Below are 17,863 nucleotides of genomic sequence, written 5' to 3'. Positions count from 1 at the left end.
TGCCCACACTGGCATGTTTCTTGCCAAAGCTGCTGCTTAGAATGCTCTGGAAATGTGTTCTTCCATTGTGACGTTTTTTAATTTGAGACTTGGGGAAACCCAAATGCACAAAATACTTTCAATATCTCTTGTACTTGGGCCAGCCATACAGTCTACATATCACTGAATGCCTTGATCCTAAATGCGTAGCTCAAGCTATTACTCAGAAGTTGTAAAATGTTTTCAATGGAAGTTGTTGAAGCAGGGCAATGGAAGTTGTTGAAGCAGGGCATTTAGGTTTGCTACATACATAACTATGCTGTGTTAAATGATTTGTGGATTATTTTCTTTTTTTAGTTATTCCCTGCCACAAAGCAAGAATATCTGTAGAAGTGTTAAGATCTGGTTCTTACAATGGAATTCATAATGTTACTGTATTGTTGAAGGCTTTCACGGCTGGATTCAACTGGTTGTTGTGGGTTTTCTGGGCTGTGTGGCTGTGGTCTGGTAGATCTTGCTCCTAACGTTTCACCTGCATCTGTGGCTGGAATGGGACATGTCAGATTACACAGGGAGGCCATTGAACTCCACAAGCACCAAGAAAACTTCAACAAGAAGGAAGAGACTCTGAGAATTAACAGAACTTGGCTACCAGTACTTAAAAACACCAGAATCAAAGGCCAAGGGCATGCTGGGTTCATGGACAATGGATTCCACCCAGACACAGGGTTTGCATTCACGAAGACTGTTGCTGCTGCAGGGAATGCAAATGTGAATCACTCCCTGGACTGAAAACCCCCCCACCCGCATTACAATGCAGTCAACCACACCTTTGCATAGCTAGTTCCACCCAAACACTTACTGATTGGTTCCCCACCCTGGGACATGGACCATATATACCCCACTAAACTTCCCCTTCTCACTGGACACAGTGTATAACAGACTTCCCTCTGTGATACACCTCTGAAGATGCCAGCCACAGATGTAGGTGAAACGTTAGGAACAAGTGGTTGTGGTGGGTTTTCCGGACTGTGTGGCTGTGGTCTGGTGGATCTTGTTCCTAATGTTTCGCCTACATCTTAACAATGGTTAGGAACAAGATCTATCAGACCATGGCCACATAGCCCGGAAAACCCACAACAACCAATAACATTACTAATGCAAGTCGTATTGATGAAGTGAAGAAAAGATGGTTTTATACCATACTTTTCCCTCTACCTTTAAGGTGTCTCAGAGTGGCTTACAATTGCCTTCCCTTCCCCTACTCTCCCCACAACTGGCACCTTGTGAGGTAGGTGGGGCTGAGAGAGTTCTGAGAGAATTGTGACAGGCCCAAGGTTACCCAGCACACTTTATGTGGAAGAGTGGAAAATCAAACCCAATTCTTCAGATTAGAATCCACAGTGCTTAGTGGGAGCTAACAAGATGCTCTAGGGATCAGAATCAGGAACTTGCATATAGGAATGCTTCTGATAAAACAACCTTACTATCTACAGGTGATAGATATCAGCAGTTTTGCTTGGGCAGGTATTTGTTAATTATTGAACTCATTTTTGGCATCCCTGTTGGTTTTTGTGTGTGTTTAAGAGTGTTCATAAAATAAGAGAATAATGTTTTATCCAGGAGACAAGAGTTCCAACTCTGGAAAAAAAACTGTTTCAGATGCTTTCTAAAGTTACAGTACTGTTCTAAGAAAAATTACACTGTTCTAAATCCACTGAAGTCAATCTGTTCAGGACTGCTCTGTTAATATGCTCTTATTCTTGTGTGTGGGCACAAAATTGGAAAAATATATTAAGGACAGAAAGTAAAATGCTAAGTCTCGGTTTGTTTTATCATGCTTCTCTCTCTAAAGCTGTAATGTCACATTGCGAGAGCAAAAAGGTTTGGAATGGTAAAATTGTTACAAGATCACTTTGTGATGCTGATTTTGGATCAATTGGATTTTTTTATTAGGATCCTCATGTGGCAAGGACTGGTAATTGTAACACCAAAAGCAAATTAGGGCAGTCTAAGATTTGCTTTAGAGTGGTAAATACAGTGGTACCTTGGTTTTCGTGGATAATTCATCTGAAAGGAATAGACGAAAACCGAAATCAATGGAAACCAAGGCACCATTTCCCATAGGAATCAATGTAAATCCAATTAATCCGTTGGAGGCACTCCAAAAAGTGCCTCCAATGGATTAATTGGCTTCCTCAAACCCCAGGAGGCAGAGGGAGCTCCTTATTTGGGCAGTGACATCAGGAGGTGTCACTGCCCAAATAAGGAGCTCCCTTTGCCTCCGGCTGGGCTCCTCAAACCCCAGCCAGCCGGGACGCAGAGGGAGCTCCTTATTTGGGCAGTGACACCCCCTGATGTCACTGCCCAAATAAGGAGCTCCCTCTGCCTCCCAGCTGGGCTTCCTCAAACCCCAGCCCGTTTTGGTTTTCGTGGACTTTTTGTCGCTTTCAGTTTTTGTGGACTTTTTCTGGGCAATTTTTTTCTGTGTTTGAGGAAGAAAACTGAGGCAATTGATGAAAACTGAGACAAATTTTGTGCAGAAAAAGTCCACAAAACCCGAAACCGACGAAAACCGAAGTCAACGATAACCGAGGTACCACTGTACATGCTCTTCTAATGAGAGGGCATCACTGCAGAGATCTGCTTGCCTAGTTCTGTAAAGCAGACAATTAGAGCATCTCTTCCACCCATTGGTCCTTGGAATAGCTGTAGATGTGCTACTACTGTGCTCAAGCACAGCATATAGAATAGCACAATTGAAGTCAATGGGATGCCTGAGAGACATAATTTAAAACTTTGATAGGCAGAAGTTTTGTGCCTTGCTCTATAACAGGGATCAGTTCTCAACTGACTAGCATACAAAATGTCCTGTCCTGCCTTGCATGAACCATATCTTCCTTTGCATCTGGTCACTCAAGAATGACTGCATTACCTATTGCAAAGAACAAGGACAGCAATTTATTATATTGAATTTGGAGATGTGGAAATTGCAGTTAAAGGAATGCAAGAGGTTTGACAAAGTAACACACTAATAATCTGGCAGGACAAGGAAGATATACAAAATGATTGGTCACCTTGTCCTAAGTTTAAAAACTGTTTTCCCCACATTTGAATTGCAGACCAGTCTAATACATATTTTATCAAGACTGCCTTGACCTGGATAGCCCAGGCTAGACTGATCTAATCAGATCTCAGAAGCTAAGCAGGGTTACCCTGGCAAGTATTTGGATGTGAGACTTCCAAGGAATACCGGGCTCCTGACATGGAGGCAGTCAATAGCAAACCACCTCTGAACTTCTCTTGCCTTGAAAACCCCAGCAGAGGTCACCATAAAATAGACAAAACTTGATATCCAAAAAGAAAAAAATGTCCTAGAGAGCAATTTTAAACAGGTCAACTTAGAATCATACTTAAATCTATCCCCAGTGCATTGGATTCTAGCCTTATAGTCTGGAAGTCAGTGTTTAAATATATTGTTGAAGGCTTTCACTGCCGGAATCACTGGAGTGCTGTGTGGTTTCCGGGCTGTATGGCCATGTTCTAGTAGCATTCTCTCCTGACGTTTCGCCTGCATCTGTGGCTGGCATCTTCAGAGGATCTGATAGTTGGAAAGGAAAGCAAGTGGAGTATATATACCTGTGAGTAAAGGTCAACAGGTAAGGGCATCTGTTCAAACAGAGAGCCAGTGTGGTATAGTGGTTATAGTGTCAGATTATGATCTTGGAGACCTAGTGTTGAATTCTTACTGTGCTATGGAAGTTTGCTGGGTGGGTTTGAGCCAGTCACATTTTCAACATTACCTTCCCCACATAGTTGTTGTGAGAATAAACTGGAAATGAGCACAATATTTTAAGTCACTTTTGGGACTCCATTTGAGAGAAAAAGTGGTATATGTCCCCCAAAGATATTTTCATTTGGCAAATGAAAACCCACTGGTGATCCCTGGCCAAAAAGAAGTCCAGTCAGCCTTAACCAGGATGAGGGGATTTTCTGCCCTGGCCCCCAAACAGGTGGAATCAGTGCTGGGGGGTGGGGGGGTGGGGAGGAACTGGTGCCTGGTGCCTGGGGCAAAATGGTGCAGGGTGCCTGGGGCAAAATGGTGCAGGGCGCTCCCACCTCACTTACCTTTAAAAGCTAAAAGAGCAGCCTGCTCAGATCCACGGAGGCTGCTCTGGGCTGCGGAGGTAGTCTGAGGGGAGGGGTGAGTGGAGTGATTCTCCACCCCCACACCTGCACCTGGGGCGTTTGTCCCCACCCCACCCTGTGGTAGCTCCTCCTATTGGAATGCTCTAGTGTCTAGTCAGACCCAGGCCCTATGGGACTTGATGCAGTTCTGCAGGGTCTGTAAGACAGAGTTGTTCACTAGGCAGATGGTTGAGGCAGCTATGGTTTTAGATCATCTGGCCTCTCTTTCCCCCATCCATCTTTACTTCCCTCTGTATGTTGTTTTATATTGTGTGTTTAACTGCCATCTGGTTTTTAGACTATGTTTTAGGTGTTTTATTGTATAAATGCTATGAAGTTGTTGAAAGCAACCCTGAGACCACAAGGGAAAGTGAGGCATATAAAACTAATAAACTTAACTATGATATAATTGAGGTAAAAATATTTATGGGAAAATAGGGGTTCCATTATGACATGAATAAGTAGTTTCCATGCAAAAAAGTAATTGTTTGCATATGATGGCTTCAGACTCTTAAAGGCATTAAAAGTCAAAACCAGCACGTTGACCTAGGTATGGATACCAGCTGGGATCTAGGATGTAAAAGGGAAGTTATGCATACAAAAGGGTACACTTCTGCTAAAACTCTTTTCCAGCTATTGTCTACATTATTGGTAGCTATTGAAGGCAAATCTATGAGAATATGTTACAGTAATCTAATCAGATATTACCAGCACATGAGAGATAGTGACCACTTTTTAGTGCCAAAGTAGATGTTATGGTGTCCACAAGTATGACCCATGAATGCCAATGTTACTTTAAAGTGATTGAAAAATGCTACTAGGCCCACTAGGGGTTGATTCTCATTGGGTTAGCTGTATGGGCTGAGGTCCCATTGTATTTCATGTGGTTTACTCCTAAGAAAGTGTTCTCAGGCTTGGAGCCCATGTCTAGCACTTCTGGAAACAGGTATTCATGGCTATCACCAATACCTGGGAGCAACTGGGAATCTGAGCTGTAATTCCATTCAAAACAGGATTTACATGTTGTCTTTGGTCCTCAGTTTCCTGGACCAACAGCACCTCCTTGTTTGAAATAGTTTTGAGTTGACAAGGGAACAAGTTCAGTGGAATCCCACGGGACTTGCTTCTCTGCAACCACGCATGGGCTCAGACAATTTAGCACTCAGTTCTTCCCTGCTTCTGTGACTGGTTGAGGGGCATCCACATCAACTTTACTCTTTGTTTAAATGCCAGTTTCCTGATTACACATCTGAAGTGTGGCATAAAGATTTTGTTTTTTTCCTTCCATTCTGTCCTCTAGTATAAACTGATTTTTTTGCCTTTTCAAATGCGGGAAAAACAGGACAATAACCTGCAAAATTGAGGATGTAAAATTGGGGGTGGGTGAGGGAGAGGAGTTAGAAAAACAGCAGCTTTTGTATGAATGTATCAAAGTCAAATTTATTGTTTTTGGTCACATGGTGCTAGAATTACTCACAACAGTATAAAATTGAATAAAAACACATACATTAGATAATTAATAGTACATCTTAAACAGTGCTACCATCTCACAACATACAAGAATCAAGTCAGTATCCAAATTTGCAACTAATTTGGCCCTTATCTTTTCGGCAGCCAAAGGGAAAATGAGATGTTTCTAATATAAGTTTAATTGTCAGATTAAAACATTTATAGAAATGATGTTTGTTGTTGCATTGATGAACTTCCAATCTATTGAAAACATTATGATACTGGTGTGTGTTCCACTCACCATGCTGTAAGTTCCACATTTCCGAGGGTGGGCTATGGAATCTGAAGCTTAAAAATCAAGTCCTTTCAAGACTTGGCTATGCTGGAAGAAAAAAGCAGAGTCTTCTGGTCGCATTCCCGCTTACTTGCCTTTTCCCGACTAGGTGGTGTTCTTGTTTTCTTCCGTCGCTACCTTCTACGCTGGCTCGGAAAGCCAAGTGGCCAGGAAGGCACAGCCAAGCCGCCTCCTTCTCTGCTTCCGGCCGCCCTCTCCAGAAAAAGATGGGCTTCTAGCCTAAAGGACCCAGCTCTTGTCTGTAGCCGCGAACGGGGCGCGTCTTTCCACGGCTGCTCCAATCGCTGCCAAGCAGAGAGGCGGGGAAGGGAGGGGAGTGGGGAGGGGACACCGCACACACCCAGCTAGCAAAGAAGGCCCTGTTGGGGCTGTGGCCCCTGTCTGGATGTGTGGCTGCCTCCTCCTCCTCCTCCTCCTCCTCCTCTTGGGGAAGGGTCCGCACTTGTGATTTCCCCTCCCCCTCTTCTTCCTCCCCACTTCCCTCTTTATGCCAAGCGGAGGCTCTCTCTGTTTGACTCGCCCATGAGCCTACTCGGGAGCTACCGGAAAAAGACCAACAATGATGGCTATGAATCTTTGCAGCTGGTGGACAGCAACGGTGACTTCTGCGGCAGCCGGGAGGCAACCGGCGGCGGCGGCGGCGGCGGCAGCAGCAGCATCAGCATCAGCAAACAAGGGGTGATCCCCGCGGTGGTCGCGGCGGCAGCGGCAGCAAGAAGCCCAGCGCGGCAGCAGCATCAGCCCCTCGACTACAGCACCATGGACAGCTCAGGTACCGGGTTGAACTTCTTTGGCTCTGCGCCGCTGGGCGAGGGAGGCGGTGGGTGAGGAGAGATCATGTTACAGCCCCACCTTCCTCTCCCGGCAAGATCCGCCAGGCCCAGGAGTGGACTGCCCAGGGTGGGGGAGGCGGACCTGGACCTGATCCAGGCGATCCTCTGATTTCGAAGGAGGGGAAACCGTAGACGGCCTGAGTGCTGCAATTTTAACAAGCTCTAAAGGCCACTTAATGAGGAAAGGTATCCAGCTGTCACTCTTGGCTATTAATTGATGGGAAAAGGGGTGAGGAGAGACACGGAGGAACTGCTGAGGCCAGGGTATTGTTCTCAGGTTGTGTGGAAGGAAATGAGCTGAAGAGAGGATCCTTCTTGCTCTTGCTGATGATCTTCTTTGTGATGTACCAATAAATTAGTGTAAATACTGGGGAAATTCTGGCAAGGACAATAAAAGGGATATGGTTCTTGGCCAGCACTTATGTGAGCATCCTTGGGATCCTTTGGTTATCTCACTGGAAGAAAATATATGGTGGCAACAATTATGTGCACAAAAATGAGATATTTTGACAATGTTGTTGTTTTCTTGTAAACGAAGACTGCTAAGGAATTGCTTATTTGTTTCTACAAGGTACTATCCTGATCAGTCTGGCCCCTGAGTTATTTTGTGTTCTTCAAAAGTGTGTGCATCCTACCTGCTTCTCTGCCTGTATTTATGGTGGAGTTGAAATATTTACACGCATAAAAAGAGATGTTTGAAAACCCTGTATAGTTTGCCAGTGATTAATGGTTCTGAGTTAAGTGAAGTTACTCTTTTCTACATCTGTTAAAGTCACTGGCCTAGGAAGGGTGTAATTGTTCTTAGAGGTTGCATTGTAAAGCATTTTTTTTCTCCATAGAAAGTAAAGTATGCATCTTCAGGACTTTTCCTACCCTACCCCTTTGTTCCAGAATTCCTGATAAACCCAACGAGAGGAATTAGACTGGCATGCTGCAAACATTGGGTTTTTGTTTTGTTTTTTGCTAAATCACCCAATTGGACAGCCAGATGGCTCATAGGATTGGTAATGAGAAATTATTCACTTCTTTAGTGGTCCAGGTTCTGATTGGTTTGGTTTACAGAAAGTCGTTACTGGTAGATTATCTATTATTTCCTGACAGTGGAATATGGACCTGACCTTTTAAGAAAGTGAGCTTGTGCAATGCCAGTGATGCTAGTAGTGCTTCCAAAGAGTTTTGAATTACTGTACTTATGAGGTTGACTTCCTTTTTCCACTCAAGAGCTTCTTTTTTGATACATAAGCATTCTCTATACTGTGATGTGCTGCCACAGCATTTTTTAAAGATTCTCTTAGAGAGTGGAGAAGTTGAATCTCAAGATGCATCTGTCATATGGAGAGTCTGATAGTATTATAGGTAGTGCATTGGTTTTTCATTAGTGGTGAAAACACTTTCTTGAGGCAAAACAAAGAGCCGCTCATGATAACTGGTTTATTGGCCATGCGGGGAGGCAATTGAATATATTTGCATAAAATAATTCAGTTTCTAGAATGTGCATTTGGGAATCCTGTTTGTATTACAATACAACTGAATTAATTGTGTCATATCAAGCTTCAGACTGGGGCTGAAGAAATAATACTTCTTTTCAGTCTGCATCTGTCAATGAGAACATTAAAGAATCTTGGAGTTGTTACAGGGCCTGGATCTCATGTTACTTGTGTGTGCTTGTCTCTGGTAAACTAAGCCTTTTTTGTCTGAGTCTTGCAGAGGACATGGGGCTCTTGAGAAGCAGCCTAATTGATATAGAAGACTACTGTAGGCTACTGTAAGGCTACTGTAGAAGGAAAGGGGAAAGTCCCTGGCCTCCTTAGAAATTCCAGTGGCTTACTGTTGCAGCAAAAGCAAAAAGCAGTCTTGCATCCAGTTACAGGCTAATATATAGGCCCTGACCTAGATGGGCAGGCTAGCCCTTTCTCTTTGGATCTTGAAAGCTAAGCAAGGTTGGCCCTGGTGAATGTTTGGGTGGGATACAAGGAAGTCCAGGGTTGCTACATAGAGGCAGCCAATGGGAAACCACCTCTGAACATCTGTTCCCTTGAATCCCTAAGATGACTATAAGTCATCTGCAACTAGGCAGCATGTCCCATGATCACCATAAGCTGAGCCCTTCAGGGGTAGGATGGTCTACCAAATTGAATGAATGAATAAATAAATAAATAGTAGATTTATTGTAGCATTGATCAATTGAAAACCTTAAAGTATCATAAATCTGGTTCTGGCTTGGTTTTCCGGGCTGTGTCGGAAAACCCACCAGAACCAGTTGAATCCGGCCGTGAAAGCCTTTGACAATATATCATAAATCTACTTTTTGATTTTGCCTACTTATGAAGAAAGCTGAGAGCAAAATCGTTAAGAAGGCTAGTGTTTTTCTCGTTGTTACTCATTAAAGCAGGATTCAAAGGTTTCATGGTTTCCCTGGGATAAAGCCTTAGGTGGTTCCATCTACTTTACCTGCCTTTAAAAAGAACTGCTATAATAGGATTAAAGAACTCCGAAATTTGTGTATGAACTCCCAGAGCAGCACATGACATGTTAAGACTCTTGGTTAACCTGTTGATTTTTTTCATGAGGGAAAGAAAAAAAACACTTTATTTGGACTTTGTAACAGGGTATTTTTGCTTTTTAAAATGTTTAGTTGTACAAGTTTCTGCCTATTTTACTCACAAATTAAAAGGAATTAATCTTGATGTTCAAACATTTGAAAAATGTTTGTGAATCAAAGAAAAGGGAAGACAATTGTGATAGCTTTCAAAATTTTGAGATTAAATTTCGACTTAACTTCATGATGGCACATGGCAATGCAGGAAATTGGAACAACCCAAACAATTGCACATTCCCACCATAAAAGGGAGCCCATTGGTTGGGAGGTGATCTCTGTGTGACATTTGTTACCACACTGATAATTAGGAGTGATTTGGCTGATCTGATTCGCTACGTTGGCGTCCCCTCCCTCCCTCACAACTCCATGTGTGTCCCTCCAGAAGCTGTGCACTTAGTGTAAGAACATGACCATCTCAGATAGGAGTGTACCGTTCTTCAGTCAAAGATAAAGGGAAGATGATTCACACTTACATCCCATCCAACGGGGTCTAGATCGCTGAATGAATGAGGAAGCGAAGCTCTTATCAGTGGTAGCCAAGAACAAGCTGTAGCCATTTATGATGACATAGCCTGTACATTTCTAATTGCACATTAGCTAGCTCTTTAATTCACTTCTCTGATCTCCCTCTACCAATCTTATCTCTGGGTTAGTGTTTCCCAGACTTGTGAACAGTGAAAGGGGTAGGGTTTTCCAAACTTGCACTAGCTTGTAAGCCCTACAGTCTCCTGACTAGCCATTTCTTTAGCAGTTGAATGAATAAAATCCTTGCTCACCACTGGATATATGCAGCTAACTGTGTGTGTGTGTAATCTGTGCATTGGAATTTTAGGAGTTCCTTCAACTGGTTTTAATGAGTTTTAAGATGTAATTTTGTTATGTATGTTTGCAATTCATGTTGGTGCCATCTTGGTGGCTCTTATGAGGGCAGAAAGGCAGAGTATAAATTCTGTAAAATTAAATAAATGAAATATTACACTAGCATTAGAACATGTAGTTTTATGATGAGAGCAATGCAGAGGTGACTATGCAGTACTCTGCTATAAGCCCATTGCTTTCAGTGGACCTAGATGGGAGTAACTTTCCATTGGACAGCTCTATCTGAGGATCAATACAACAATCCCTGGGGAAATGAGATGGGAATCTTGAATCCTTTATTATCACAGAACCAGTGGATATTAATGCCTAGAGGATCCTTTCACTGTCTCACTGTTGCCCAGTAATCAATGTGTATTAAAAGGGTTTGGAAAATATGATATAGATAATCAGAAAATAATATATACTTACTTATTATGGAATCTAATTGAGAGTAGTAGGGTAAGGAAAATATAGGAACTACATAAAGCAGAGACCAAAGTTTGCTAAAATATAGAGGCCTGGTGAACATTATTTCAACTATTTTGTTGCTGCCTTTTGTTGTGAATTAACTGGTCCAGCACTTTTGCACATTGCTGTGTTTATTCAATTCCTGTCCTTGCTCAGTAACAAAAATGGCCATACTGAATTTCATTTCATATATCAAATCTGAAGCCTATCATCATATCTGGTCCCAAGTATAAGTGAGTATGATGCTGGCAATATCTGCTCAAAAAGGAATTGGTGGAGGAGCATTTCCAGTACTTTCAAATTGCCTCCTCTCAGTTGAACATTTGTTGCTTCTATAAATGTTAATGCATGCAAATCACATGGGAATGTTTACACCTCTGCTTTAGTTCATTTAGTCATTTTCATCTGAGAACTGTCATGAGTCACTCAACAAACTTTATAGAAATCATGTACCAGTTCCAGGCAAATGCATATTTGTAGACAGTTTATTATTACAGGTGATACATTTTCTGTAGGCTTCACTAAAGAAAACAAAACAAAACCCTAATTCACCTGCAACAATTAGACAGCCTGTCTGAAGATACAGAGTGCTTCTCACTACAGTTCTTTTGTCATTAGTCTCACTGTCGAGATTGTCTTGAGACTCGGTGACAAAGAGGGGCAATAAGTGAAGGAAATAAATGAATAACACTATAAATAGGTATAACACTGAATATTTTCACTCTTGCCAATTGATACTAGTGCACATAAATGGATGTTTTTAATTTGTGGTAAACTAGTTTAATGTAATTGGTAAATGAAGTCCAGATCCATTTGACTGGATGAATAAAAGATCAGAGGTGATGTTGGTTATAACACCCACTTTATTGTTATTTTTGTAGCCTGATCTCATGCATATTTATTTGTTACTTTCAGTGGGACTTGCTCCCATGGAAGTGAGTGTAGGATTGTAGCCTTGTTCACCACTGAGGGTATGTGATTAAGGTATCCAACTTAAAGTAAAATGTATGTCCAACAGATTATTAATTGCATTGTAAGAGATTTGAAATTAAACTCCTTACAATGAAACATGTCACTTTTTAGTTTGTGCTCAGTCGAGTTACATAGCCTTAGGGTGCAGTATGAAAAACTTCCTCAGTTTCATTGTAAACTTCACATTAAATGGTAAAACATTGCCTGTTCAGCTAAAAAGATGTTTGATACCAACCTGTGTTTCTCCTGGATTTTGTAAAATCATGAATGGATCAAGTCTGAGGAAGAGATTTTTTGCTGCCTCCTCCTTCATGTTGCAGCCTGCTATAAGCTTTCAAAAGATGCTCCTGAGAGTGATGTGGTAAGTAGCATGGGAGGAGGGGGCTGGGGACAGAAGGCAAATTGACAGAACACTCCCTCATCTCTGGCACAAGCTCTTCTGCAACTGATGGAAGAAATAGTGCGAGTATGAGTGTTTGAGAGTGATAGGAAGACTTTTGTGAACTTTTTTTTCCCTAGCTTCAGGCCTCTACATAGCATCTTATGCCATTCCAGAGGGGTCTGTCCGTCTTTATAATTATCTGTTTGGGTTGTGAAAGGGAAAGCTGGGAAAGCTGCAGCCTTGCTCCATATAAGAGCCAGACACTTGTCTTTACCTCAAAATGTGATGTTCCCATATAAGAAGCCTTGGCTTTAATATTAGCTGGTGCTTTCAAAAGTAAGTCCAGAGGTGTATGTTTAGAAAACATTAAGATATTGTTAAACGGCTAATGCTGTACTTTATTATTCTCTGCTGGATTACCTAAAATGTGTTCAGAGCATGGATCACTGTGTCCAAATCATGATTTTCAGAGGGCCATATCTTTCCATATCAGCCAAGGTTGTTTTAAAAAGTGCTATATTCCACATAGGATACATGAGCCTCCAACTGTAGGCTAGGTTTCAGCAATACCCTCAGGCTACGAAACTGATCCTTCAGGGGGAGTGCAATCCCTTCTAGCACAAGCTGATTCACTTGTCTTTTGACAACATTGTGATTAACTAACAGCACCTAAGACTTGCCTGGACTGAGCTTGTTTGCTGACCTGCATCCATTCCATTACCTTTTCCAAGCATCTGTTCAGAACTGCCACAGACGCACTTGCAAAGGGCGTACTCTGGTAGAGTAGCAGCCTGTTAGAACCCCGTAATAATCCTTAACTTTTTGAGGGAGGCTAAACGCTAGGCTTGTCAGATTTCCCACCTTTTATCAGGGACTGAGAGGCTTGTTATGGTAGCATGAGGTGTTTCCAAATCTCTATTGTTCAGCTCTATAACTTCCCAGAAGGTGAAAGAAACCCATTATTTTCAAATCCCCTTCTTAAGGCATAAAATAATACTGAGGCAGATTCAATCAAACAGAATCAAAATTTATTTAACAGAGGAGATGGGAATAGGAGAAAGACAGAATAAGTGAATAGGAAGGAGAAATATATATACAAGAGCTCTGGCCTAGAAGTTCAGTTTTTAGCTTCAGGCACAGGCACTGGATAGGCTTATTAAGTTTCAGTAGCTTAGATATTCATAGAACTTTCTTAAGATGGAAATAATCCTTTCTTAAGGATTATTACGGGGTTCTAACAGGCTGCTACTCTACCAGAGTACCCTCACATACACAGTACCTTCTCATATTGCTCTCACTGGCTGTTACTTTACCAGAGTACCATCCCACACATTTAGAAACCCCACAACTAAACATAAAGCTCTCTCTAGAGGTTTAAAAGAAGAAGAAGCAAAAACCCAGTACACCAGACTAACTGGTTCTAATAATAATTATTCTCTCTCAGGAGATCTGTTCCTATCTGGTTTATTTATATGTCCCCTGAGGAAAGATTCAGGTCTTCCACCTTAGTTTTGGCCCCTCAGTAAACTGCCAGTTCTCTTGTCTGGGCATAATTTTGCTCTCTCATAGCTCAGGCTGTCACTGTAGAACCAGTCAGATTTTCCATACTGACTGAAATAGTCTCTCAGAGAAGATATGTTTAATACAGTTGTGGCAGTTAGATGTTCACACATAGGAATCATAGGAACTCCATAATATAAATGTTATGGAACTGTGCAGCAGTCCCCACCCCCCTACCACCTTCTGGAATTGGTCACTAAAGTAAGATTGGAACCACGAGGTACTCCAAACTCAGCAACCTTCTCCAGAAGGATACCAAGGGGGATGGGACTGAAAAAAGTCCAGAAGAGTTGACACACTCCCTCGTTAGGTTTGCACTGTTAGAAACCTAACAACAATCTTCAGGCCACAAAGCACACTGGCAGATCAAAATTTTGTTTTAGATCTTTCATTAATTCAGCTGCATGTTCCCTGTATTTTCATCAGTAAAAAGTTCTAGAGGATATAGTATTGAATTACTTTTTTGATAAAAGAGAGCACTAGAGTTTTAGAGTGCTTGTTTTGTTCCCAAAGACAGCCCCACACTTTCAGCCCCCTTCAGCTTCAAAAGTCTTTCTGGTTCTAAATTATTTACTTGCCTCTTCCCATAAGCAGGAGGATGTCACCTTTTCATACTTTGCTGGATGTTACCTTGTAAAAGCTGCAGAAATATTTCTGCATGATAGGAGAATATTTTGTCCATTGTTCCCATTGGTGAAGTATCTCTCTGATTATTCTGGAGTATTAACAAGTCACATAAAATTGTTTATAAATGGTAAACTAATACTGTTGAGTTCTACTCAGGTCAGTGAAAAATAATGTGTAGAGTTGGCTTTCTGAAAAATTTTAGAGGCTGAAAACTGAAATCAACTGAATGAATCAAAAAGTCTTTAATGTCTTAATTTTCAAATTAGTATCTATTATCTGTGTATCTACTTTTGAATGAGCTGAGAGATATCTCTGCATTAGTGGAAACAAAACAATCTCTCAGACAATGTCAGTTCTGTCTCTCTCTTTTTGTCTTTTTAGAAGAAGAATCTAATTCATAAGGCTCTTTGTGTCAGATAATTGGATAGCATGACCAGATCTTTTGTTGCAGTAGCACATCTATCTATCTATCTATCTATCTATCTATCTATCTATCTATCTATCTATCTATCTATCTATCTATCTATCTATCTATCTATCTATCTATCTATCTGTCTGTCTGTCTGTCTGTCTGTCTGTCTGTCTGTCTGTCTGTCTGTCTGTCTGTCTGTCTGTCTGTCTGTCTGTCTGTCTGTCTGTCTGTCTGTCTGCAGAAAAAAATGTGAACTCTGAAAAAACCCCGCACACACGGGACAGGTTTTTTAAAACCCTTCATCTATAGAAGCAGAGCCAGTAGCTTTAAGAACCAAATTACCTCAGAGGCTGTAGTTGGAAAATCATGACAGCATTGGCAGCCTTCAAGACTTGGTCTCTGTCAGTAAAAAGCAGGGAGAAGGGCAGACCCTTTCCAGGAATATTTTTGCCTTTGAAGAAGAACTCACCAGGGCCTGGCCTGGCAGTAAGCACCAGGTGATTCATCTAGACTTAGCTGCTTCCTGATGTTGTACAGCAGTCATCCTGTGAAAGCCAATGTAGGACATGGGAGATCCAAGTTTGAATCCCCACTCTCCCATAGAAGATAGTATTTTCCCTGACTTGTGCTCTAGCATAATTTGTAGCAATACAGTATTTTCCTGTTAAGAGATCACACTGATTCAGTTCTTCCTTGTACACCCTAGATCAGTCACTAATGCTTAGACACACTGAAACACGTATGCACAGGGGAAGGGCTGAAGTAACCAGGAAACTCTATTCTTGCTCAAAGACAGCCTTTACTAGTATTCCCCAAGTCACAAGTAATGTGGGAAGCTGGGTTCATAACTTGGGGTGGAGCCACAATGCTGAGGAACATGCTTTACATGTACATAAGCACATAACATGAATGAAAGCACACATAGACCACATGCAGATTTATAACACTAGTAACCACAGTAACATTAAACCAAGTCACACACACACCTCCCCAATATTTCTGGACACATTTTCATCATTACCCTCTTTGCCACAATCTCATTCCCTTCCTTTTCTAAAGTTTTCACAATTTTAAAACTGCATAAGTCTCTGCCCAGCTAATTACTGGAGACTGTGGTTAGTACTGGCTTGAATTTACACCTTTGTTTCTCATTTATAATCAGGGTGGATTCAAATCAAATTGATTTAAATCACACTTTAAATCACTGGTCAGTAAGACTAGATTTGAACCATAGTTTTCTACATATAGACCCATTCTTGCATGTATAATCTTAATATTTACAGCCAGATAAAGGTGTCATTTTTAGAATAACAGTCTGTCAGATTAGTTTTATAGTTATATAAAATTACTAATTCATTTTTACTATTATAAATATATAGATAATGAATTATGAATTACTGTGAAGTAATCTCCAGTTTCATTCTGGGCCACCAAGCCTTGCATTCTTTGTTGCAGTGTTTGCATTTTGCCCATATGCTAGCCTTATCCATAGGCAGAGGAACGCCATTAAAATATTTTCAAACAGGCTCTCTTTTATAGCCTGCTGCCATTATAGATTTTCTCCCCCAGGGAGAGAATAATATGATAAACCTCAGGCTTTACACACAAGATATGGGGTATTCTGATCCAAAGGTTTCACTTTCATTTTTACTGCTTGCCCCTTCCTCCTTATACTTAGCTCCTTGTGCAGGTCTATTCCACTCCAAACAATCTTCTTTTCATTTAATTCCTTGAAACTTAGCACTTAAGAGGTAAGGGATTGATTTTGTGTCTATAGATTTTCCAAGGAACAATGGGATTAAGGTCTTTTTCTCAACTCTGTATGTTTATTTTTATTTTATAACATTTTTGCTGTGAAAAAGAGGCATGTTAGCTCTGTAGACACAAATCCACAATTTTGAGAACTGCAAAAGCAAGCATCTATGTTAATATCTTATATATGGAAACACTGACCAAAATAATCTTAGAGAAACCTCTGGAAAGCTTGACTTTGAAAATGGATTAATGGAATTCATTTACAAAAAAACTTAAACATTGCATGAATACACATTCTCTTGCTACATAGTTTAAAAACTGATCCTTATTTCAAGATGAGTAATCTTTGGACTATAATGTATCTTTAATAGAAAACTGTCTATAGATAGATTTTTTTCATCAAAAAGCATTTCAAACATGTGATTTAAATAAAATTATCTGATTTTTAAAATTTGTTTTTAAATTATGGTTTTTATCCACCCTGTTCCTAATCAGCAACTGAAAAGTTAATTTACTGCACTTAATGGTAAATGTCTTGATTTCTTGTGAAGCAATATGTGTCTGCTTTTGTGTGGTTTTCTTCTTTCAAGGTGCCTCTTCACCTGACATGGAGTCTAGCTATGGAGGTGGCCTATTAGACATGGTCAAAGGAGGAGCAGGGCGACTCTTCAGCAACTTGAAGGATAACTTGAAGGACACTCTGAAAGACACATCTACTAAAGTTATGCAATCTGTTGCCAGGTACTGCAAAAATTTAAGCACCTAGTGACCTCTACTACCAAACCATGTTTTGCAGTGCTTTTTGTGAAGAAATGAGGTTTTACCAGCTTTCAGGCAAAAGTAAACATAATGATTAGCACCTTTTGATATACAATTTGTGGTATAATGTAACGGTCTGATGGCTTCAAGCTAAATTTTCCAAAACAAGCTATGGGTGCATGAAAGTTAAACAACACTTGTGGTGAAGAAATTCTACTGAGTTGGATCCTACTGAATCTAGCTCATCTATGTTAACTGGCTGTGACTGTCCCAAATTTTGGGCAGCGATTTTTCCTTTTTATTGTATTTTAATTTTTTTATTGTATTGTTTGAAATAATCATTCTATTTACACATTTCCGATATAATTTCCAAACAATACATTTTCCCTTTTTTCCGCCCACCCTCCCCCAATATTATGTTTACTTTTCTTTAACCAAACAACAGTAAGTTCATTCGTTGTTGTCTCCTCATCCATATGACTTCTTTGACTCCTGTCTCCTTCATCCAGTTCTCATAACTGGACCATATCTTCATTATTTCATTCTGTTTTTCTTGCCATGTTTTATTCTTTGATAATATTTAAAAAATGTCTAATGTCACTTGTTCCCATATTCCAGCCATTTCTGAATAGTCCATTTTTCTTATCTTTCCATCCAAATGCTATCA

The 17,863-nt window shown here is 40.7% G+C and overlaps 1 protein-coding gene across 2 annotated transcripts in view; it reads left to right on the top strand.

Annotated features, from left to right (window-relative positions):
- Positions 1-17,863, top strand: part of DNAJC6 (DnaJ heat shock protein family (Hsp40) member C6) — a 62,947-nt gene that overhangs the window by 11,918 nt on the left and 33,166 nt on the right. Inside the window, exons 2-3 of one of the 2 annotated variants that reach the window (XM_048496608.1) lie at positions 6,554-6,743; positions 17,028-17,178. In XM_048496608.1, coding sequence (XP_048352565.1) covers positions 6,731-6,743; positions 17,028-17,178 — 164 coding nt within the window. In that variant the 5' untranslated portion in view covers positions 6,554-6,730. Of the gene's footprint in view, positions 1-6,298; positions 6,744-17,027; positions 17,179-17,863 lie in introns of those variants that run through there. The other variant, XM_048496607.1, reaches the window with a different exon arrangement.

This window comes from Sphaerodactylus townsendi, linkage group LG05 (genome assembly GCF_021028975.2).
Source record: "Sphaerodactylus townsendi isolate TG3544 linkage group LG05, MPM_Stown_v2.3, whole genome shotgun sequence".
Classification (NCBI taxonomy): Eukaryota; Metazoa; Chordata; class Lepidosauria; order Squamata; family Sphaerodactylidae; genus Sphaerodactylus; species Sphaerodactylus townsendi.
Note: the sequence above shows the minus strand (reverse complement) of the source record. Positions and strands in the feature narration are given on the sequence as shown.